The sequence below is a fragment of the Ranitomeya variabilis genome, chromosome 6, assembly GCF_051348905.1.
Source record: "Ranitomeya variabilis isolate aRanVar5 chromosome 6, aRanVar5.hap1, whole genome shotgun sequence".
NCBI classification, from domain to species: Eukaryota; Metazoa; Chordata; class Amphibia; order Anura; family Dendrobatidae; genus Ranitomeya; species Ranitomeya variabilis.
The window spans coordinates 443528040-443552838 of record NC_135237.1 but is presented as its reverse complement, the minus strand read 5'-3'; the positions used below and the strand labels follow the sequence as shown (position 1 = coordinate 443552838).

The window sequence follows — 24799 nt, the reverse complement described above, 5'->3', positions numbered from 1 at the left end:
GTGTGGTAATGTGGTGGGGGGCGGGATTATCTGTAGTAATGTGGTGGGGGGCTGGATTATGTGTGGTAATGTGGTGGGGGGCGGGATTATCTGAGGTAATGTGGTGGGGGGCGGGATTATCTGTAGTAATGTGGTGGGGGGCTGGATTATGTGTGGTGATGTGGTGGGGGCGGGATTATGTGTGGTAATGTGGTGGGGGGCTGGATTATGTGTGGTAATGTGGTGGGGGCGGGATTATCTGTAGTAATGTGGTGGGGGGGCAGGATTATGTGGTAATGTGGTGGGGGGCGAGATTATGTGTGGTAATGTGGTGGGGGGCGGGATTATGTGTGGTAATGTGGTGGGTGGGCGGGATTATGTGTGGTGATGGGGTAGGGGGGCGGGATTATGTGTGGTAATGTGGTGGGGGGGCAGAATTATGTGTGGTAATGTGGTGGGGGGCGGGATTTTGTGTGGTGATGTGGTGGGGGGGCGGGATTATGTATGGTGATGGGGTGGGGGCGGGATTATGTATGGTAATGTGTTGGGGGTGGGATTATGTGTAGTAATGTGGTGGGGGGTGGGATTATGTGTGGTGATGTGGTGGGGGGCGGGATTATGTGTGGTAATGTGGTGGGGGGAGGGTTTATGTGTGGTAATGTGGTGGAGGGGCAGGATTATGTGTGGTAATGTGGTGGGGGGCGGGATTATGTGTGGTAATGTGGTGGGGGGCGGGATTATGTGTGGTAATGTGGTGGGGGGCGGGATTATGTGTGGTGATGGGGTGGGGGCGGGATTATGTATGGTAATGTGTTGGGGGTGGGATTATGTGTAGTAATGTGGTGGGGGGTGGGATTATGTGTGGTAATGTGGTGGGGGGTGGGATTATCTGTGGTAATGTGGTGGGGGGAGGGTTTGTGTGTGGTAATGTGGTGGGGGCGGAAATATGTGTGGTAATGTGGTGGGGGGGCGGGATTGTGTGTGGTAATGTTGTGGGGGGGCGGGATTATGTGTGGTAATGTTGTGGGGGCGGGATTATGTGTGGTAATGTGGTGGGGGGGCGGGATTATGTGTGGTAATGTTGTGGGGGGCGGGATTATGTGTGGTGATGTGGGGGTGCGGGATTATGTGTGGTGATGTGTTGGGGGCGGGATTATGTGTGGTGATGTGGGGGGGCGAGATTTGTGGGGGGCGGGATTGTGTGTGGTGATGTGGTGGGGGGCAGAGCTACTTTGCAGGGGGCGGGATTAGCGAGTAATCACGATGCCTCATATATATACAGTTAAAGGGGTTGTCTGGTCTTGTGGATCCTCACATCGCACGCTGTGAGGGTTCTCTGGTGGCGGGAGAGGAGGCGTGTGACCACAAGTATGTGATTACATACATGGGGTCACGTGCCGACTAGACTGTATCTGGCCTTGCTCAATGCAAGTGTATAAAGTCTAGTTGGAATGTGGCTGAAATTGTGCAAATCGCGTACTTGCTGTCACATGACCACTCGTTGCCAGAAAATACTTACAGCGCGCAGTGCACAATGCGAGGATTCACAAATGTGCAGTCACAGAGTGAGGCACACTTGTAGGTAAAACCGTACAACTTCTTTAAACAGTGAGGCCCTCACACTGGTCGTGATGAGAGGTAAAATGGAGTGTGAGTCACTCGCTTCACTAAGAGGCACAAAGGACCGGAGTAAGATTTGGAGCATCAGGAACGCTGCTGCTGGTTATAAATTTGACAAGTGGGGTCTTCTCACTCCTGCACTGCACTGGCGGAGCTGGGTGAAAATACCAAAAGTCACAACATTTTTGCACAATCTCAAGTTGCACAAAAGTGACTTTTCAAAGATTTTTATGCCAGAATTCTGTCGAAAAAGCTGTGATGAGTTGGGCCCGCAGTTCTAGCCTGCATTATATTCACTTCCCAGGTACAAGAAATAGACCGCTTTATCCATGAAGTACGGTAAATTGTGTACCACCATTATATAGATAAGACTTAAGGTACCTTCACACTAAGCGACTTTACAACGATAACGATACGTGACGTTGCAGCGTCCTGGATAGCAATCTCGTTGTGTTTGACACGCAGCAGCGATCAGGATCCCGCTGTGAGATCGCTGGTCGTTGCTGAAAGTCCAGAACTTTATTTCGTCGCTGGATCTCCCGCTGACATCACTGGATCGGTGTGTGTGACACCGATCCAGCGATGTCTTCACTGGTAACCAGGGTAAACATCGGGTTACTAAGCGCAGGGCCGCACTTAGTAACCCGATGTTTACCCTGGTTACCATTGTAAAAGTTAAAAAAAAAAACACACTCACATTCCGGTGCCCGGCGTCCTCTTCCCTGCACTCCTCCTGCATCCTGTGTAAGTGCCGGCCATAAAGCAGAGCGGTGACGTCACCGCTCTGCTCTGTGGGAGGTGTCGGAGATGTTCGGCGCTGACACAGGATGCAGGAGGAGTGCAGGGAAGCGGACGCCGGGCACCGGAATGTGAGTATGTGTTTTTTTTTTTACTTTTACAATGGTAACCAGGGTAAACATCGGGTTACTAAGCGCGGCCCTGCGCTTAGTAACCCGATGTTTACCCTGGTTACCAGGGGACTTCGGCATCGTTGGTCGCTGGAGGGCCGTCTGTGTGACAGCTCTCCAGCGACCACACAACGACTAAACAGCGACGCTGCAGCGATCGGCATCGTTGTCTGTATCGCTGCAGCATCGCTTAGTGTGAAGGTACCTTTAGACGCGGCAAACAATGTGACACAAGCGAGCTGGGCATCCGATCACTAATCCACTGTACAGCCACAGGTATATACTGCGCATGGTTTGTGTGTACATGACGGATACTCACATTTTGTTAGTGAAGGGGCTTCCTGAGGGAACGGAGTGAGAAAATATAGTGTCATTCATGCTGGTAACTGGTCTTGGAGGCCTACAAGAAAAGGAACTCTTTAGATTCTTTGCTTGTCCAACACTGCACAGCATATAATGTACCTAATGGTGTCATTCTTTAATGTAAGTCGTGCAGAGACAGAACACTTGTTATAATAACCAGTCCGCGCTGCCGCCATATTACATTACATTAGGCAGCTTCTGTTTCCGCTTTCCTGTGCTCGCGGATCTCTGTGTCGGTCACAGGCTGCTCTTTGCTTTGAGCTCTTCACATTGTGTAAGTGGTGTCAGAGGGCTGGCATCTGAATGCCCTTCATGCTATAAAACTAGCTATAGGTTCGGTACTGTGCTGTGGACCGCTGCCGGGTAAAGTCTGCATAGTGCTCTGTTACTAATTACGGTACTATAAATCCTTTTCCTTGGCTTCTTTTTTATGAGAAGAAAAAAATCATACAGACTTAATCCTAAATGTTAACACTTTCTTAAAGGGAAGCTGGCATCAGATATTTGCTACCCCATCTAAGAGCAACATGATGTAAGAAGAGAGACCCCGATTCCAATGATGTGTCATTTACTAGGCTGCTTCTGTAGTTTTGATAAAATCACTGGTTTATCTGTTGCAGATCTACCAGTTCTCTGAATGCGGAGCTCTGTATATTCCCATTGTGAGGGTTTGACTAACTCTACCACACAGGAACGCTTCTTGTGGTAAATCACCTGCTGGTTTATTGTGGAACAGCATAAACCATAGCAGGGTTCAGCAGAGTAAACATGGCCGTTCTGGCATAACGGCAAAGCAAAAAAAGATAACATATAGCAAAGTCCATATGTCTGAGGGATTTGCCCGCTCAGACCACCATATGTCTTCAGCTCCACCTGGAGCCACCGTCTGGAGTCTTTCTTCTCCAAGCTACAACACAAAGACTGCCTCTCAAGTCCAGTTATTTAAACTCAGACCATGTGACTGATCACATGACTAACATCACCCAGATCCTGTCAGCACATGGCGGTGACAGCTCTGCAGGTGGAGATAAGGTGAACACCCTCCCACCCACTCTATAGATGTCCACATAAAACCAGCCCATGTACAGAGGCGTAGGAAGGGGGGGGCGGGGGGGGGGGGGCGGTCCGCCCCGGGCGGCACAATGCGGGGGGGCGGGTCGCCGGCGGCGCAGAATTTTTTTTTTCTATTAAAGGGAACCTGTTCGCATCTCGGCTTCAGAAAAATGGCCGCCGCGATCTCCATCTGCGCACGCGCGGCATCCCGCGGTCATTTTCCTGAAGCCCCGGGCAGCAGAGCACTCTATCTGCGCACGCGCGGCCTCAGGAAGATGGCCGCCCCCACCGATAACCAGAGAGAGCAGGAGCGCGGTCAGGTAAGCAGAACTTGTTTTTTTTTTTTTTTATTGAGAGCGGCGATCCGGGGGGCCCGGGGCAGAAAGCTGGACACAGGGGGGCAGGAAGCTGGACACAGGGGGGCAGGAAGCTGGACACAGGGGGGCAGGAAGCTGGACACAGGGGGGCAGGAAGCTGGACACAGGGGGGCAGGAAGCTGGACACAGGGGGGCAGGAAGCTGGACACAGGGGGGCAGGAAGCTGGACACAGGGGGGCAGGAAGCTGGACACAGGGGGGCAGGAAGCTGGACACAGGGGGGCAGAACGCTGGACACAGGGGGGCAGAACGCTGGACACAGGGGGGCAGAATGCTGGACACAGGGGGGCAGAATGCTGGACACTGGTGCAGAATGCTTGACACTGGTGCAGAATGCTTGACACAGGGGCAGAATGGAGAAACGGGGCATGATTGGAGACACAGGGGGCAGGATGACAGACATGGCGTCATGACTGGAGACACTGGAGGCAGGATTGGAGACAGATGGGGCAGGATCATGGGGCAGGATGGATACGATGGAGACAGATGGGGCAGGATGGGAAGATCATATGGGGCAGGATGGATACTCATTAGGGCAGAATGGGAGAACATATGGCTGACGCCAGGAATGAGACACACGGGGGCCAGGATGGCGAATATTATTACCATAGGGGCTAATTAAGGGATATTATTACTGCAGTGATGTATTTATTTTATTTTTTGAGTATACTGTTTTAAATGGGGGGAGGGGCGGTCCTGTTACTGTGCAGAGTGACACTATATCGCCTTCTTCATGTGGTGTAATGTAGAAGTTGGGAAAATTAAGTAATGTGACATGCAAGTGGAACTCGAGATAACTGTGTTATTTCCTGCAGAGACGAGTCTTGGCTGGATGAAGTGATGGCGGTCTGTGCTGGATGAAAGATGAAGGACTTCACCTAGAGACGTCACTGGTGAGTCAGTGTGTTACCTATACACTGACACTATACACTATATACTGAGGTCCTGTGTATGTCACCGGTGATCACTGTATTACCTATACACAGACGCTGCATACTAAGTACAGATCTCCTGTGTATAATGGCACTTATGGTGATAGTATTGTTAGTATTGTGTTTTTTTTTTTATTATTGATCAGTATTGTAGTATTCAGTCACTATGTGGTGGTAATATGTGGTCTGGTCATGATGTTGTGGTGTTTGTTCCTTGTATTTGATATTATTCGATCACTGTGGTGGTAATGTCATCTGGTCATGGTGTGGCGGTATTTGTGCCTTGTAGATAGTATTATAGGTCACTGTGGTGATATGGTGTCTGGTCTGTCTTTTGAACATCAGCTGAGTGAAGAAATAGAGTTTTGTTTCTGTGCGTGTTGTCCTGACTATTTTTGGTAACCTTTGTGTGTATTGAGCCCGGGGGGGGGGGGGCGCCAAACTCGGGAACAGCCCCGGGCGGCAAAAGCTCTAGCTACGCCTCTGCCCATGTATGCAACTTTAACTTAACCCTCACAACATGTAGTGTGCTGGAGGAAATTACTCTCGTTTCACATCACTGACGCCATTACACGCAGTGACACATATCTCCCCTCATATACCGTGCCAGTGACCCCGTGACACCACCCACATCAATGATTGACAGCTTTCTTTCTATACTGTGCACAGGTATTGATTAAACTGCAGTCGGGGCCAACGACAGAGAACTCATGAATACAAGTCATCATGCTGCATGTTTACTATTCAGTGATAATCTACTAATAAAATAGTGTTTTATTAGAGCTTACATCAAGCAGCCAAGTAAGTGGCCAAGCGCTAGAACCATGGTCCCCAACATTATGCTGTTCTCAGATGAGGTACTACAAATCTGGTGGCATATAGGTTACCCAGTAATAACGTGTTGATTGCTGGGGTCTATTTGATTGGATCTCTTTAGAATAGAGCAGGAGTGCACACGCTCCACCACTTCTCCATTCATTACATACTGTATGGGGCTGCCAAGTGCTGCACTCGCAGTTTTGCATCAGGCCCATAGAAAACAAAAGGAGCGGCATCCAGGTTCTGACCTGACGCTGCATTTTGTAATGGGGATAAAAGGTCACCAATTGGCGCGGTTACCAGCAGTGGGATAATAGGTTTTCATTAGACAACTCCTTTAATAATATTTTATTATAATCTTCAACATGTAATGTTAATTTTATAGGTAATCGATCTCAAAAAATGTCAAGTTGAATCAATGGGCTTGTTCACACACTGTTTTTGCCACGGGCAAAATGTAGCAGTTTACTGCAAAGTGAATGAGATTTCTGAATTCTCATGCACATTCCCTGCAGATTAAAATTTTCAAATAATTTTTTCAAATTTACAACGCTTTTCACCCATTCAAATGTAAAAAAAAAAAGAAAAAAAAAAAAAAAGTATCAATAAAGCATGCAAAAACACATGTATTTTATGCAAACATTTTCCTGCCAACACTTTGTTTTTTGCTGCAGAAAAATCTGATGCAAATATTCAACATGTGCACATATCTTGCAGTATGAAATAAAATGGACATCAGAAGAAATAAAGCTATTTCCTGCATATAATTTGTAAAAAAAAAATCCTGTGCATGGGCTATTTTGACAATGTACTATTACATTTTGTATAACAAAGGGGTCATGCATAGATGAAAACATGGAAGAAGAATGAATGAAACGGTGTGCAGGGCCCTCATTTAATATGTAAGAAGGAAAGGAAATGTCAGCGGATACTGAACACAATGCACGATCTATAGACTAATGATGAGCATGGTCGTGATCTCCAGCTAGAATGGTCGAAGTCACAATACTCACCAAGTGTCCCTTTTTGATGGCAGAAAAGAAAGTATAGAATTATAGATACAAATTAATTATTGAGTACATTTATTTATAGAAAACAAATCTGACCAATGAGATTATATATTTGCAGATCAACCTCTATGGCAATGTATATAAATAATAAAAACAAAGAACAATGGCATATAAAATGTATACAGTATATAAGATATAAAAAGACAGAAACACAGTCCAGAGACCGAGTCAGAGCCTACATTATACAATTTTGCTACAATTAATCCAATTTGATAGCAAGTTATTTTTTAACGATCTTAAAGGGAATTAAGGACGCATTACCCTAATCTTTATATAATGTTTCCACAATTCTCATAGACTGAAAGAAAACCCATCATCAGGTCAAAAGTGGCCAGTTTTCACTGTTATTTTATTGTCACTGCTCCCCTGAGTATTGCGTTGGCTTTTTTTCATTTCTAAATCCACAACACAGTTCCAGAGATGTGGGATGTTTTTGTTTTTTTTACCGCATCCATTATGTCCGTTTTTATGGTCTTCATCAAGAGGGTTAATTATTCAGACAAGACTAAAGATTTCCACCTTCCACCCCAAGAGAATTGTGCAAGCAACGCCTCCATGGTAAAGACAATAAAAATTAGCATAAGGGGCACACTAAATTAAAACACCCATATATCTGGAACTGTATGGCAAGTTTATAAAGCAAAAACTGAATACTCAAGGGAGCAGAAGGAATAAAACAGAAGATCGTGATTTCTGCTATACACAGAGTTGAAGCCCTGCTACGTGTAGCCCAAGCGATCGGATGATTGCAGCTTCAGGTCTCCTAGTCATGTTTGTATTGCCAATTGGACCATTTAGAATCTTTTTTACATTTATGGCGGGCTACGGTATATTGTGGTGCTACCAATATCCTTCCCTTTGCATTGTCACTTTATATATTTGCCTATTAGGGATTGTTTCATTAGGTCGTTAATATCTCCCTTCTTGTAAGGAGTCTCTAGTACCTAGGGCCATCCAGGGGGCGAAACGATGGAGAGCAGGAGGCACCACAACTTGCATGCATCATTAGGGTGCCAACCTCCGCAGCAAGGTAGGGGTATCATTAGGAAAAAGGTGCAAGGGAAAGTATTCAGGTTTTCTTTCCACTTCCCTCCCCACTTGTTTAAATCCCTGGGTATTCATGTGGCATCTTTGATTGGATATGGAATTTATTTTTTGGTGGATGCTACTAATTTTTGATCATCGCTTGCAACCGGGAATATTAACCTATATAAATATTTACTTTTAATTAAGGCAATAATACAATTTTCATCTTTAATTGGATGATATTTGCCTACTGTTAGGCTATTAAGTCAGTAAAAAGGGAAAAAAAAAAAAGGTTTTAAAAAAAAAAAAAAAAAAATGCTAAAGATTAATTCACCCCCTTTTGCCCCATTGAAAACAAAACAATGAAAAAAATGCACATATTTGGTATCGTTGTGTTCACAAATATCCGATCTATCAAAATGTTAAATAGATTAATCCGATCGGTAAATGGTGTAACGAGAAAAAAATTGAAACCCCAGAATTAGGTTTTTTTGGCTGCGGCAACACTGCAATAAAACGTTGTAAGAGGCGATCTTCAGTATCGAAGGTATCTACCCCAAAATGGTATCAATAAAAATGTCAGCTCAGGGTCCAAAAAATAATACTTCACACTGCCCTAGATTCCGAATAATGAAAATGCTACAAGTCTCGAAAATGGCGATAAACACAAAAACTTTTTTCATACAAATTTCAGAATTTATTTTTTCCACTTAAACAGAAAACATGTTTGGGATCTGCGTACTCATACTAACCTGGGGAATCATCTTGCCAAATCCCACATGTGGTTTCAGAGATTTTCAACTTTTGTAAAAAATGTCTACATTGGCTTTCCTTATTAAACTCTTAACCCCTTAATGCTTTAGACAGAACAGAGAACAATTACAAAAAAATTCCTCTGGAAGACACAGGACGTCACAATATTCCCAGCAGGCGCAATTGTTTTATATACCTATATAGTTTAGGATTTTCATACGGGCAAAGTTTTTAGTTCTAGCTCTTTACTGATGCTGGGTACACTTGTAATAACTTTCTTTGTGATAAAAAGTATGCGGCATGGAGTGGGATATGTAAATCTATTCATTTGACAAGATACATTGAGGTCACCAATAACAAGTGTTATAACTTATTATATGTTGTACCTTAGAGGTTTTCACTAAATTCCTGCAGTCCCATGGTTACGGTCACCAAGTACAACACATTATTCACTCAGAATTTCGACCTTGAGCATGTTGCTCATCTTCATAAAGGATATGGGATACAAAGGATTTGCATTTGCTTTCAAACTCAAGGCTAACAAACAATTCCCAGCAACTAATAGATCTGTGGTGCCAGAGGACCCCTCTAAAAGCGGAGCCTGCGTACAGGGGCGACGGCTGCTGTACACGGGTGATAAGTCTGATACTCACACAATATGAGCCAGGTTTAAAGGTTTCTCCGGCTGATCAGGAAACATCGGGTGCAGAGGCTCACGGCTGGAAGCACAGCTTAAAGACTTGCTTAGTGCATTAGTGAGCTTCTTGGCAGGGGATTTCTGTCAACAGCAAACACATCTAATGAATATATCATTTTCTGTAATTAGAAGCTACATTTTAACCAGTCGTTTTCCCCAGATCAGTGAACTATGACTGCTGTTATAAATTTGCTCACGACTTCGTGAACTTGATTGTGTTCACTGACTTACATGGTTACAAACTAGAACATGGCAGCGTTTTACCAGACCCAAATCTAGCATCAAGCGGTCACCATCTTGCCCGTTTTCTATGTGTCTTTTTTTAACCATTGTCCTCATTCCCAATGGAAAAGCCAGTGACTAAAACAGATGATGGATGGATTTTTCTTGCGTAGCAGCTCCGGGTCTTACAAGTTACATCCGTAATTATAGACTTCTATTTCTACCCATCTCGCACACTTCTACTGTCATACTGAATACAAAGACAAACAACCGGTCCATACCACAACTGTGACGCCGCAGACCTGTAATAAGAGGATGAGTGACAATACCTGATACTATCCGGTGAGAGTAGTACCAGCACTACCGACATGGTCCACAACACCCCCGCGCCAAGCTAGATACTTACACGTGCGCCATTCACAAACCAATGATCACAGTAATACTCTCCCTCGCCCACTACATTCACTGCCGGCCTGCCTTGCTCCGGGGTAGTCCACTCTTGTGTGCGCCTCTGTATGGTGCAGCTGCTGAGCCCAGTGAACCTTCTCTTACCCATGACGTGTACTCTTTCATTTGGTGTTGGTTGCTATGGGAACCGCTGGCATGTCCCCTCCAGAAGCAGTCCTGACAGAGCTGGTAATTGTGACACTGCTGGCAGCGATAGCGGAAACCCATCATACTCTCACTGTGGCAATAGGAACACTCCACAGGGTGGAAGACTGTGACAGACACAGAAGATATCTTACAATTAAAACATAACAGCGAATGGTTATTATCTGGTCAGACCTCTCTTTTAGTCCATTTATATTACGGTCCTTACACCTGTCACACAGTCCCTTCTTTATTTCAAGGGTGAAACGGAAGATCATACTTTACTGAAAGGAGCGTCCCAATTGTTTCTTAAAGGAAGCCTGTCAGAAACTTTCCCCATTAATATGATTGTGTAGCCCTTTAAGTCGATCCCTTTATGACCCCAAAGTGCTGATTTAGCAGCGAGAAATCACACTGTGTCTGGAAGTGCATCGGGGCGTGATGATGTACTTGTAGATTCTCAGCCTCGGCACATTTCTTAGCTAAGGACACCCTCCTCTAGCTGACTGCCAGGTTGGTGGCCATGTACCAAAGTAAATGACTTGTCAATGGGCCAGGGAAGGGGGCTACCAGGTAGGGAATGAAGCGTGAGGCTGAGAAGCTAGAAGTGCATTGTCACGCCCTAGTGCATTTCCAGACACAACTTCGAAATGCAATTTCTCATTGTTGGATCCCCACAGGCTTATATATTAAAGGCTCACACAATCATATTAATGGCTGGGGGTTGAATGGTAAAATTTTGTGCCAGGCTCACATTAAGGCGTGCAAGTCACCAAATGCATTTTCTATCTTTTCAGAAAAGGATAATATCATAAATATATTCTGTTCTGTATGGTTATTGGGATAGATTTGGCAACACTGGTTGTAACTTCTACAGTATAAACCAATTTGACAAATGAGGCCCTAAGGGGAAGCTTTAGCAAAACTGTCCAAAAGAAGATCTGTCTTTGTTACCCGTAGCAACCAATTAACATGCAGATTTTATTTTACCAAGCTGTTCAAATAATAGCTGAGCTCTGATTGGTCACTATGGGCTGCAAAAAGTTTTTCTCTTAGATACATTTGATAAATGAGGCCAATTGTCTTCATACAACACACCCAGTGATCCTCCCAAATATGATTCACTTTTTTCATCTTTTTAGGTTACGTCATCCGCCAACTTCCTGCACAATCTGACATTTGATATCACATAACCTGTGCTTCACTTTAGTGTCAGTTTGATTGGTGAATGCCATCACTAGAGCTCCTGTCTTTAGACGCAGAGACCGCAAATCTCCGATGGTGCATGTACACAGCTTGATTTTGAGCTGTCAATGCACTTTAACAAGAACCAGTTATCTATGTTGATCGGCACCGATGTACTCGCAAAAACTAAGAGACCACTGAAAATTTTGCAGTGGTCTCTTAATTTTTGCCAGAGCTGTGTATATATATCTCAGCCCTTATCCACATGCATGTCACTTGACAAACAGCAAGCTTTTTAATAACAGAGTTAGGACCATCCCAATTACGGTCTTTGTGGGGTGCTGGGATGGCTTTTGCATTTTTTTTTTTAATAAAAAAAACATGTTTACTAAGTAACATACATTATTTTCATGCCCTATGCTGTTTATTTATTTACTGCAGGGTATTTAATCATTATGGTTCTGTCTTAGTTTTTTTTATAGTGCAGACGCTACTTACCATTTTCTACATTCGCCAGTCGATGCAGAAGAGGTAACCAGACAAGACACTGAGGTGGTGGGTCAGACATAAGTGTGTCCAAAAATGAATTTAAGATAACTTTTTTCTGTTTGGATTAAAAAAGAAAAATCAATATTAACACACTCATATAGCTGAAATATTAATGAGTTTAAGTCTAATTGCTATGAATGGTATTTACATTATGTCTTGGTATTGGTGTACAATATACAATGTAATAGTTTTTATTTGTCAGAACCTCTTTCCCACTTGTGGATCTGTACCTTAAAATCTTATGCATGCTATTCCCATAATTGTGCCTACATGGATAACTACATGAGGGAAAAGGCTACTACGACCAGTTAAGAATGGCCATATGACTGCCTGCATTAACACTAGATACAAGTAATGCAAACTTAAAGGGGTTGTCTGGTCTAAAATGATAAGTCTGCTGTCACTCTATGTGACTGCACACTTGTGAATCCTCACACAGCGCACTGTGAGGATGCTCTGGTGTCAGCACAGGAACGTCAGTCACGTATTGAGCACACCAGGAACAGTCTAGATTCTGTCCAGCAGTATGCCGGCGCTGACACCGGAGAATCCTCACAGTGCCTAGCGAGTGACTGCAGACGTGTCATTTTAGACCAGACAACCCCTTTAACCCTTTAGCCTTTACGTGAGTTTAAAAAATAATGAAGAACAATGGCAGAAGAAATATAACTTAAATGGGATAGGTCATAAAAAAATGACCAATTCCATAAATACTTAAATAGATCTATTATAATTAGTGATGAGCTAATATACTGGTTACTCGAGATTTCCCAAGCACGCTCGGGGGTCCTCCGAGTATTTTTTTAGAGCTCGGAGATCTAATTTTCATCGCCGCAGCTGAATGATTTACATCTGTTAGCCAGCATAAGTACATGTGGGGGTTGCCTGGTTGCTAGGGAATCCCCACATGTAATCAAGCTGGCTAACAGATGTAAATCATCCAGCTGCGGCGATGAACACTAAATCTCCGAGCATGCTCGAGAAATCTCGATTAACGAGTATATTCGCTCATCACTAATTATAATCAATGTGTTAACATTTTTAGCATTATTTTTTTCAATTTTCATATCACTACCTAATAGAGTTTTAGTTAGTAGATTTGCAGGACTCTAGTCCAGCAGCTACGCTGGTAGTCTTTAATAGCTGGACCATTTCCTTATGAACATCCTCCTACCTGCAAGGACCCAGCAGCTCTTCTGATTAGTAGGACCAAGGCAATGTCCTATGTGCAGTGTGCCACAATGAGGACGCTGTGCCAGGCCTACTAATTAGGAGGAGGTGTCAATGATGCCGGCAGGTAGGAGATTCGCAAGGCTCAGGTCGGATAGACCACAGGTTACAGTCATGGCCTCTGGACCATGGTCCTGTGAATATTTTTGCATAACTGTACTATTTAGAATACAAAAAAAGGACAAAATCTTGCAACTTTTACACAGACTACCTAATACTATACTCACTCTTCTTGTATTGTACAGATGACAATTCAGCAGTCTTATTATCACAAGACACAAGCAAAATGAAATAACTGCTAAAGAGAATGAATATTCACTCCATTCCACTTCCATGGGAGTTCAATGGAGTGAATATTCATTCTCTTTAGTAAGCAGGGACTCGTGAAAGCTGACACTGTGCACGCTACTAAAGAGCAAGGAATACTCACTGCCCTCCACACACAAAGTCCCGACATGCAGAGCAGTGAGTAATCCGGCAGCTGTCCCTGCCATGCGCTGCTTACAAGCATAAAGCAGCTGCTGGCACTGAACAAGAAGCTGCGAGGGAGCGCAGGAAGGTAAGTGTAATTTTTTTTTTAATTTTTTTTTATGGGGCCATGCATACCAGAATAGGGAAAAGGGCCAATCATACAAGGATAAGGATGGGGCCATGCATACCAGGATGGGGCCAATAATACCAGGATAAGGCTGGGGCCATGCATACCAGGATGAGGGCCAATCATACCAGGATGCTATTAAAGATAAATGAATATTCACTGCCCTCCACGCCCATGGGCGTGGAATGCAGTGCATATTCATTTCTCTTTAGCAGCAGGCACAGGAGTTAGCCCCAGCCGCCGGATCCTACCTCCTGTGACCCGCTGCTCCGTCGCTGCCACTCCCCCACCTCCCCACCACAGCCAGAGTAGGTACATCTGGAGTATAAGATGCACCCCCCATTTTCTTCCACATTTTGGGAGAAAAAAAGTGCGTCTTATACTCCGAAAAATACTGTCGCTAGTTACTAGTGGTCGTAATGACTAAGGCCTGCAATGCCGGCACATGAGAGAAGAGACAGAGAATCAGAAAAACTGTATTACATGTCTAATTGGAGGTATTTGCTAATATTATTATTATTACATCTACAACATATTGGGATAGGATCTTGGAGATGGGAATACCCCTTTAATGAAAGTCAGTAGTGTTGGTGCTAGTCTATTGCTGCTTATAGCCATGTGGCTACAGAAAAGAACAAGATTAATCAGTCTGATATTAGGTTTAGTGGCCAGTGTGATATTTTTATATAGACAGTGATCTAGAAAATTGAAAAAAAACATTAGCAAACCTAAAAAAACACACATAAAAACCTGTTTTAAGCAATAGATCATTTTTATGACACATTCTTTTAACAGTAAAAGCATAAAATACTTCACACTTTTGTTCAAAGTTACATTCTGGGCAAAACATTTTTTATGTCATTAGGCGACTTTCTTTGTAAATTGGTGCTATAAACAGTGTATTTCCCCCAAAAAAACATCACTTGTCATGTCATTATGAAGTGGCCAGTTTAAGGGCTGGTTTACATGCCTGTATCTGAGGTCCATGTTCCATTCCATACTTTTTTGCCAAAACCAGTAACGGATCCCAGCAGGAGGAAACAGGGAAAAAAAAACGTAATGATAAAATATTTTATTCTAAAATGAGCCACACACATTTGTAGATCCACAGATATGATGTGTCCTTAGTTTACATCTAATTCTGTACAGTCATCCACAAAGCCTTTTAACTGCTTTAATAAACTAATAAAAAGGATATAACTGTTCAAATGAAAATATTCTCCCTTCAACGGATCGAATATGTTCAGTTCTCGTTGGCTCCCCATATAAATATTTGGGACAACCCCTTTAAGGCTAACCAAATGGACAATTTCTGTAGCCGAAACCATGTGTACATTTAATTTGTAATTTCTTGTTTAACACACAGTCACTAAAAACTTGGGATTTTTTATTTATTTATTCTTACACTTTGTTCACACTGATATTCATAGCCTCCTTTAGGGGTTTAGTCTCCTATTTCATATATTTAACTGCAAGAACTACAGAGTTTACAGCGCTGTTCTTCACATTGTAACATACCAGAATGCCCAGCTATTGCCAGTTTGGATCCATCATGGCATCTATTATAAATAGAAGCCAATGGGCCCAATTCATCAAAGCTTTTAAACCAAAAGAGTGGTGTAAAAGCTTTGAAAAGCCGCAAAATTTTGGCACAACTCAGAGTTGTGCCTAAGCTAAGCAAAGTTTGGCATTTTCACGCCAGTTTCACCCAGCCCAAACAAAAATGGCAGAGCTGGGTGGGATGGCAGACAATGAGGAAGTGACACAACAGCTCATCTAATTCATGAAGAGCTGTGGCATTCCTTACACCAGAAATATTACTCCAGTCCGGGACTAGAGTAAGATTTCTGGCATGATGCATACCACTTGTCAGAAGCTCCCGATTAATTAAGAGGCCCCTAAATGAGTCCAGAGTGTCCGACTCCTCCACGCCCTTCATCAAGACCGGCAAGAAAATTGCCGGTCTTCATGAATCGCACCCATTATTTTTATAAAGCTCCACGTAATTATGATGCTGTATTCTCATACCTGCTGTGAGAAACAAGACCTTGCAGATTGCTCTGTGTAACCAAATGAAGGTCCTTCAAACACAGCGGTTGGCAGTTTTAGCACTTCCTTCAAAAACTGGTCATACTTCTGGTAAACCATGACACCACTTGAATCAGAGATCAGTGAGAAAATGTCTGCAAAAAGAAAAAAAAAAAAAGATTAAAAGGAGAATAAAATATCAACACCGTCTTGCTGAAACTCTCCACTACTTATATGTGTTTGTAGCAAGTCACTGACAGGTAAGTCAGTTTATGTGCTCTAATTTAGCTGCCTGATAATTAATATTTATAAACTTACATGCAACATAACAGTCAGTAATTAAAGAAGAAGCGTATATACTCGAGTATAAGCCGACCTGAGTATAAGCCGAGACCCCTAATTTTGGCACAAAAAACTGGGAAAACTTAATGACTCGAGTATAAGCCTAGGGTGGGAAATGCAGAAGCTACCGGTAAATGTCAAAAATAAAAATACATACCAATAAAAGTAAAATGAATTGAGACATCAGTAGGTTAAGTGTTTTTGAATATCCATATTGAATCAGGAGCCCCATATAATTCTCCATAGAGTTCATGATGGGCCCCATAAGATGCTCCATAAAAAAATATGCCCCATATAATACTGCACAAAGGTTGATTATGGCCCCATCAGATGCTCCATAGAAACATTTGCCCCATATAATGCTGCACAAAGGTTGATTGTGGCCCCATAAGATGCTCCATAGAAAATGTGCCCCATATAATGCTGCGCAAAGGTTGATTATGGCCCCATAAGATGCTCCATAGAAAATGTGCCCCATATAATGTTGCATAAAGGTCGATTATGGCCCCATAAGATGCTCCATAGAAACATTTGCCCCATATGCTGCTGCGATAAACAAAAAAAAAAAGACATACTCCCCCCCTTGTCCTGAGCAGGCGGGGATACCGGTACTTGCGATATTCACCTGTCCTCGTTCCTCCGCCGGGCGCCGCTCCGTCTTCTGCGTCCTCTGCAGTGACTGTTCAGGCAGAGGGTGGCGCGCACACTAAACAAGTCATCACGCCCTCTAACTTGAACGTCACAGCCAGAGGATGCGGAAGACAGAGCGGCACACGGCGGTGGAAAGGTGAATATTGGAATGCTCACCCTCCCCCGTTATACTCATCTGCTCCCGGAGCGGTTCCCTGGTAGCTTCTCACTGAGATGGTCTCTGGCAGCTTGTTCCTGTGTTCAGCGGTCACTGGTACCGCTCATTAAAGTAATGAATATGCGGCTCCACCCCTATGGGAGTGGAGTCGCATCCATATTCATTACTTTAATGAGCGGTACCATGTGACCGCTGAACACAGGAAGAGCTGCGGGAGCCGGATAAGCAGGGACATGCAGAGACGCGCCGGGAGCAGGTGAGTATGATTTGACAGCTGAAGCTCCCCCTCCCCCCCGAGACAATGACTTGAGTATAAGCCGAGAAGGGCACTTTCAGCCTAAAAAAATGGGCTGAAAATCTTGGCTTATACTTGAGTATATACAGAACTATTAAATGGTTTATCTGGGACTATTTGATTTCTTTGCTGGTTATTCAGCTGCTGCACATCAACAGAGCAGCTCTTCCTCTTCCGGGCTGCTGAGTTATGGGGCTAGTTAGGCAGCAGAACATTGGCAGTCACATCCCATCAACAGATCAGAGTGGAAGAAAAGCTGCTGTTCTACCAACATGACGTCAGTGGAAGCCATAGGATCGCCAGCAGAAATCTGTGCTGGACACAACAGGCAGGCAGCAATTACCTGACTGTTAGTTCTTAGGCCCATAGTTAAATTAAAACTAATTTAAAACGACTGTCCACCCTTAAATTAACTACTCCCATAACTCTCCCCTCCAAAACAAATAGCCCTATTGCAACATGCTAAATAGTATTCATCTTACTGATCCATTACATCTCTTGTTCATGGCCCTCCCCCCTCGTCTCCATGCTTCCACATTCAGCAGAACAGGTATGTGACTGCTACGCCGCAGAGGTGTAAAATGCAACACTGCGGCGCCTGCGATAGGTTGCAATGGTCACATGTATAGCTGGAACACAATGTTCTGGCAGTACATCCTATTCTCTAGAAATTTTGGGAAAAAATACTGCATCTCTCGTCACACCCTTTTGAATGAAGCCATGCACCATTCCTGTTTGCCCTCCTCGTCCTTTTCAAGCAAGCTATAAAAAGTGTCTTAGATACATATTAAATGAAGAAAGTAATGTACAGACTTACATCTCAATTTGTCCATAATTTTTCCCCCACACAGTGTGGCCAAGGCCATTTTGACTGCAAAAACTGTGATCTTACCATGTCCTTCCCTGTGCAATAGAAAGAAATGAAAAACAAAAATAATCGAAATGTATCATTTTCACAGTGATCTCTTTCTGTATAAGATTAATATAATTTTTTTAAAACATACAGTTGACCTGTGAGCATATAGCTAACCTGTGGACAACTGAAGCCTAGACAAGTCATAAAGTCATATGCAAGTCGAATGCTACATATGTATACAAGACTGAGCGCTTAACAGATTACAGCTGGTTTAGTTGGTATAAGGGGTTATCTGATTCAACATAATCGCTCCATAAATAGTGATTGCTTTGAAATAATAAAATACTACTTATTTATGCCTCTGCCTTTCTTGCACCACTTTTCCACTGCTCCCCATGTTACTCTTGTTCACCGGTGATGGCTGCAGCCAATCACTAGCTTTAGCGGTGATGTTGACATAGACAGCAGGAACAGAGAGGTGGCAACAGGGACTTCAATGGGTACGGAATGCTTTTTTGGGAGATATTCAAGCAACACCAATGCTTTGGCCTTAAGGTTGTGTGTAAAGACAACCCATCTAAAGAAGCCTCTCCATTTTCTATTAGAATAAAAATTGCTGGCTTCCAGACAATCAAATGTTATAATAAGAGATTCTCTAGTAGACCACACCTTGCAGTTATCAATATAGCATCATTGAAGTCTATAGGACAACTACAAAGAATACTTATCATCCGCTGGGAAACCTTCTGAAGCAAAATACCAAATTATAACACTTTTTCAAATGCAATACAAATATCCTCTCTCTCTCTCTCTCTCTCTATATATATATATATATATAAACACACACTCATACATACAGTCGTGTCCAAAGGTTTTAAGACTAACACAAATTTTGGTTTTCACAAAATTGCTACTTCAATTTTCATATCAGCAATTTGCATTAAACTGAAATTGGTTAGATGAATTGTGAAAAATTGCAAAGTCATTCTTTACCAAGAAAATAACTTGATCTCCAAAACCCTATTTCAACTGATTTTCAGTCACTTTGCAAAACGTTCTGCTAGCATCATCTAAGTGAACTCCTAGTTAGCTCAGGAGAAAATGTTAACAAGGACAAGGCTTCTGGTATCACTCTGTCATGGACCAGAATGGTCGCTTTAAAAGAGGGCTGGTTGTTTTCTTCTGATAACCATTTTTTACTTCGAAGGAAACACACAAATGCTTTAAACCAAAATGGTTTTACAGGCAAGGACATTGCTACTGCTAAGATTGGCCCTAAATTAAACAATTATGGCGCATGCGCGGACTCTGACAGAGACAGACATGCTCTGCTGAGCTCCGCGACCCGACATCTATTTACACCCCTTTAAAGCCGTGAACGGGGAAATCTTGCTTTCGCTACCTTCCCACTGCTACACGGAGGTTGGTAGCACGCGATGCCGAGGAGAAGTAACGCTAACCAAACAGCAAACCGCACTATACCGGAGCTCCTAGCAGGCAGTGGCGCGGGAAAGATGGCCGCTTCGTCTTCCTCCCTGCCAGCTCCCGCTTCCTCGCAAGCAGGCAGTGCCGACACAGGAGCTGATGACTCACATATGGCAGGAGAGTCCACCATCTCCACTGCGACTCTAACTAAATCGCTCCAGGACACATTTAGAACCGAACTTAAATCAGCTATGCAATCCATCGCTAGCCAGCTACAAGATATTGCCCAGCGCACCTCAGATTTAGAGGAGAAGATGGACGTCACAGCGGACGCTCTGGAGGAAGATCAACAAACCCTCAGGTACCATGCGGACCGCATTAACGAATTAGAACTGAGAAATGAAGATTTGGAAAATAGATCTCGCAGGGGCAACATCCGTATACGCGGACTACCCGAGTCCATCACTGCACTTAAAGAAACGGCGACCACATTATTTACCGCGCTTTTGCCAGATATGGACCCTCTGCTTCTATATATCACACGGATCCACCGATCGCTTGGCAAACAGCGCTCCTCTGATATTCCAAGGGACGTGGTCCTTAAAATGCACCATGAGGAATCTCGAGACTTAATTTTAAATGCTGCACGTCCTCTTTCATCACTTCCTACCTTACCTGCCTCGGTGCGCTTATATGCTGATGTCGCTCCGGCCACACTTTCCAGAAGGAGAGCCCTTAAGCCTGTTACCGCTGCACTGCAACTGGCGCAAGTTAAATATCGCTGGGGATATCCGTTCTCACTATCCTTCACCTATGAGAATAAGCTGCACACCTGTCGCTCATTAGATGAAGGAAAAAAGGCACTAGAACTTTCTGGTATCCCATTCTCAGATTCGACTCAGCCTTTGCCGCAGAGAAGATCGCGACCTGTCAGAGAATGGTCATCAGTTCCCACAACCAGGAGCCAGTCTACACGTGTCACATGATTGTTCTCCAGGTGTACTGACCTAATTTCACCATGACTGTTTGTTGAACATGTCTTTTTTCTTTCTCTTTGCGTGCTTACTACAATAGTAGAATCTGTATTGTGTCTCCCTACAGTTCTACGTAGCCTCCATCCTATTAGCTCCCCGATTACGGAGATTTATATTACAAGCCCGATTTCCTATTATTTTTCTCTTCCCCCCCCCCCCCCCCCTTTTTTTTTTTTCTCTCTCTCCTCTCCCTTTCCCCCCCCCCCCCCTCTCCCCTTCCTTGCCCCCTTCCCCTATCCCCTGAGGCTTATTATTACTATTACAGGGGTATGATGTCCGGGTTTTTCACATGTCACCCACCCTTGGTGATTACTGGATTTTCCGGTAATATGAATCTCCAGATCACCATACCTGTTGGACATTGGTTCCAAGTTTCTATATTTGTTTTCATGTTTTGTCTCTGTGCCTCCCTGTATTTTGTCTCCTCCCTAATGTTTCTCCCCATAAGTATACAAACTTGGTTTTCTACTGCTGTTGATTTGAGTTATCGTTGGTTTAAGTTGGGGGGTGCGCCCATGGTGTCTGGAATTTGGATAGCAACTGTCCCAATTTTCTATGTGTAGAGTTTTCTCCCATAATGTCAGAGGTCTCAATTCGCCCATAAAAAGGAAAAAAGCCTTTTTAGATTACCATAAGCATAAACCCGATATTCTTTGCCTACAAGAAACCCATTTCTCTAACACTTCCTCTCCCAAATATTTTGACCCTCATTACTCACGTTTCTATTTAGCCTCATGGGACCGTAAGACTAGGGGAGTAGCCATACTTCTCAAGAACAACTTCCCATTCCAACTAACAAGTTATTTTTCAGACCCTCAAGGCAGATTTATAATATTACAAGGGACGCTACAGGGCCATAATCTCTGCATTGTAAACAGCTATCTACCGGCCGGCTCTCAGTTTGCGACGTTCAAAATAATCCTATCCAAACTCTCTTCCATCTCTTATCACCATTTGATATGGTGCGGAGACTTTAATTTTACCTTAAACCCATCTCTGGACAGTAACTCTTTACAAAGGTCGGATATTCCTAAATCCGACAGGAAAAAGATTCTTCGCATGCTGGCTGGGAATCGGTTGGTGGACATATGGAGGGAACTCAATGGTTCAACTAGAGGGTACACATACTTCTCTCCGGCCCATGGTTCTTACTCACGAATTGATTTTCAGGTAACTACGGCTGCATCCCTTCCCACTGTCTTATATTCACGACATGTCCCATCCTCGTGGTCTGATCATGATGCGGTCCTATCTGTCTTTCAATTTCATATTATCTCCTCCAAACTCTATAAGTGGAGGTTAAATGAATCACTATTGGTTGATCCTGCGATTTCTACCCAGGTCATAGATGACTTGAACCTTTTTTTCCGATCCAATCTGAACGCAGACTCCTCCCCGGGCAACATATGGCTTGCCCATAAGAAATTCATCACTGGAACATTAATTAAAATAGCGTCTGCTAGGAAGAGGAGCAGATCTGAACTTCAGAGTCGATTGGAAACGAAGCTATTTAAACTTGAACAAGCAAATCAGATGGCCACGTCTCGCTATTTAATCAAACAGATACATGATGTTAAACTCCAATTAGACGCGATTCTGACCACTAGAACAGAAAAAGCCTTAGCGTGGACTCGAGCCACTTTCTACAAACAAGCAAACAAACCCTCTAAATTATTGGCCCGTCAATTACGCTCCAAGGAACTTATAAATTCTATATCCTCTATTAAAGAGAAATCTGGACATGTCTCGGCCCATCCTGAGAATATTTATAAAGCGTTCTATAGGTATTATCAGAAGCTCTACTCCTCTCCTAAAGATCCTCCCCCACATCTCCTACAATCGTTTCTGCAGAACTTATCCCTCCCTACCTTATCGGTGCCACTGGCCCAACAATTGCAATCTGAAATTTTACCAGAGGAAATCGATTCTGCCATTAAAAAGTTGAAGGCGGGAAAGGCCCCCGGTCCTGATGGACTAACTTCCATGTATTATAAAAAATTTAAGACTATACTCCTACCCCATATTGCAGCCTTTTGTAATGCTCTTTTAAACGGCTCTCAGATGCCCCCCGAATTTTATGTAGCCCATGTAACAGTCATTCCTAAACAACAAAAAGACCACCTGCTTGTTAAAAATTACAGACCTATATCCTTGTTAAATATTGATCTCAAAATATTTACATCAATTATCACTGACAGGCTCAATGTGATTCTTCCCTCACTGATACATCGAGACCAAGTGGGCTTTATCCCCCTAAGACAAGGGCCAGATAACATTAGGAGGAACCTTAACATTATTCATTCCGCTAATCACTCTCACAAATCACTTATGATGGTTGCTCTGGACATAGAAAAAGCCTTTGATTCCATCTCCTGGCCATACCTCTTTTCAGTTTTGAACAAATTTGGCTTCCCTCAAAAACTAATCTCCTCCCTACAACTAATTTATGACCATCCGACGGCGTATCTTAAACTCCCGACCACTAATCCCTCTCCTATAATAATCCAACGCGGTACACGTCAAGGATGCCCCCTCTCACCAGCTCTATTTGCGTTAGCTATGGAGCCCCTGGCAGAATCTATTAGGACCAACCCGAATATTCTGGGGCCTACTGATCTCGGAGACCAATACAAAGTCAGCCTTTTTGCCGATGACCTCCTTCTATCCTTAACTAACCCTTACTCGACCCTCCCTAACCTATTTTCCCTTCTTCACACTTTCGAAAAAATGTCAGGTCTTAAAATTAATATTGAAAAATCCGAGGCTTTGTTTGTCAACACTCCTAAGGCAGATCAAGATAATCTTATAGCTCAGTTTGGTTTTAGTAAGAAAGATCAATTTTTAACCTACCTCGGAATCAACTTAACGCCCCATAAGTCATCCCTGTACAAAAGGAACTACCCTCCTTTAATTAGTAAATTTCGGGCTGATTTAGCTCGGTGGTCCACTCTGAACTTGTCTTGGTTAGGCAGATTACATGCCATTAAGATGGTTTCGCTTCCGCGATTCCTTTATCTATTCCGTTCCCTTCCAGTTGCAGTACCATTGAATGTCCTTCGAGACATTCAAAATCTCATTTCAAAGTTTGTCTGGAGGGGTAAGAGACCAAGGATCAAACAGAGCATCATGTTCCTACATAGAAAGCTGGGAGGACTCTCCCTTCCTAACTTAACTTTATATTTTAGGGCGGCCCAGATAGCCCAACTAGCTACCGTTAATGCCGGCACGAGAAGTCCCAGATGGGTTTATTTAGAATCCTTTCTTTTACGCCCTTTCTCTCTACCTGGCCTCCTGTGGTCTACTGGCAGACTCCCGCAAAATATCTCCGAAACTGCCCCTTTCTCTGCACACTCCCTGATCCTCTGGAGGAAGGAGAGGTTCAAACATGGTTTACAATCTAAATCATCTCCACTTACCTCCTTATTTTGCAATCCTACATTCCTACCGGGCCTGGAACCTTCTCTCTTCTCATGGTGGATAATGAAAGGCATCACCACATTCAAACAACTCTGCTCTCCCTTAAATATCTTATTTAGCAGACAAGAATTCACTCAAAAATTTGAACCTCCATTTAGAGAAGCTTTTCGTATACACCAAATTCTTCATTTTGCCGGACAATCCTTACCTCATGGGACCCCTTTTGTTGCCTCGAGTTTTGAGAGGAAATGCCTTCTAGACCCTATGGGAAGGGGAATGATCTCTTTGGTGTACCCTGTTCTTTGTGCTACTAATGGGGACATAAAATTAAAATTTATGTCACAATGGGAAGGAGATTTGGGTCGGGTGCTGCCCCTGGAGGTATGGCATGGGTGTTGCGATACTTTAACAAAGGGTTGTTATCAGACCTCTTTGGCTGAAACATCGATTAAACTCCTTCATAGAGCCTATTATGTGCCAGTGAAACTCCATGCCATTCATCCACATGTACCTAACACCTGTTTTAGAGGCTGTAACTCTTTAGGTGATTTGCTACACACTTGGTGGAACTGTCCAGTTACTGTGGCTTTATGGGGCGAGATCAAGTCAATAGTTGACAGGCT

At 43.5% G+C, this 24799-nt stretch overlaps 1 protein-coding gene across 19 annotated transcripts in view; it reads right to left on the bottom strand.

Moving 5' to 3' along the window:
- The window catches only part of DTNA (dystrobrevin alpha), a 354562-nt gene that overhangs the window by 96714 nt on the left and 233049 nt on the right, over positions 1–24799 (bottom strand). For 17 of the 19 annotated variants that reach the window (XM_077270435.1, XM_077270433.1, XM_077270447.1 and 14 more), the window contains exons 5-11: positions 18262–18347; positions 16000–16154; positions 14942–14971; positions 12093–12198; positions 10371–10537; positions 9553–9677; positions 2827–2907 (exon numbers count right to left, since the gene is read on the bottom strand). In XM_077270435.1, coding sequence (XP_077126550.1) covers positions 2827–2907; positions 9553–9677; positions 10371–10537; positions 12093–12198; positions 14942–14971; positions 16000–16154; positions 18262–18347 — 750 coding nt within the window. The remainder of the gene's footprint in view (positions 1–2826; positions 2908–9552; positions 9678–10370; positions 10538–12092; positions 12199–14941; positions 14972–15999; positions 16155–18261; positions 18348–24799) is intronic. The other 2 variants (XM_077270449.1, XM_077270450.1) reach the window with 1 other exon arrangement.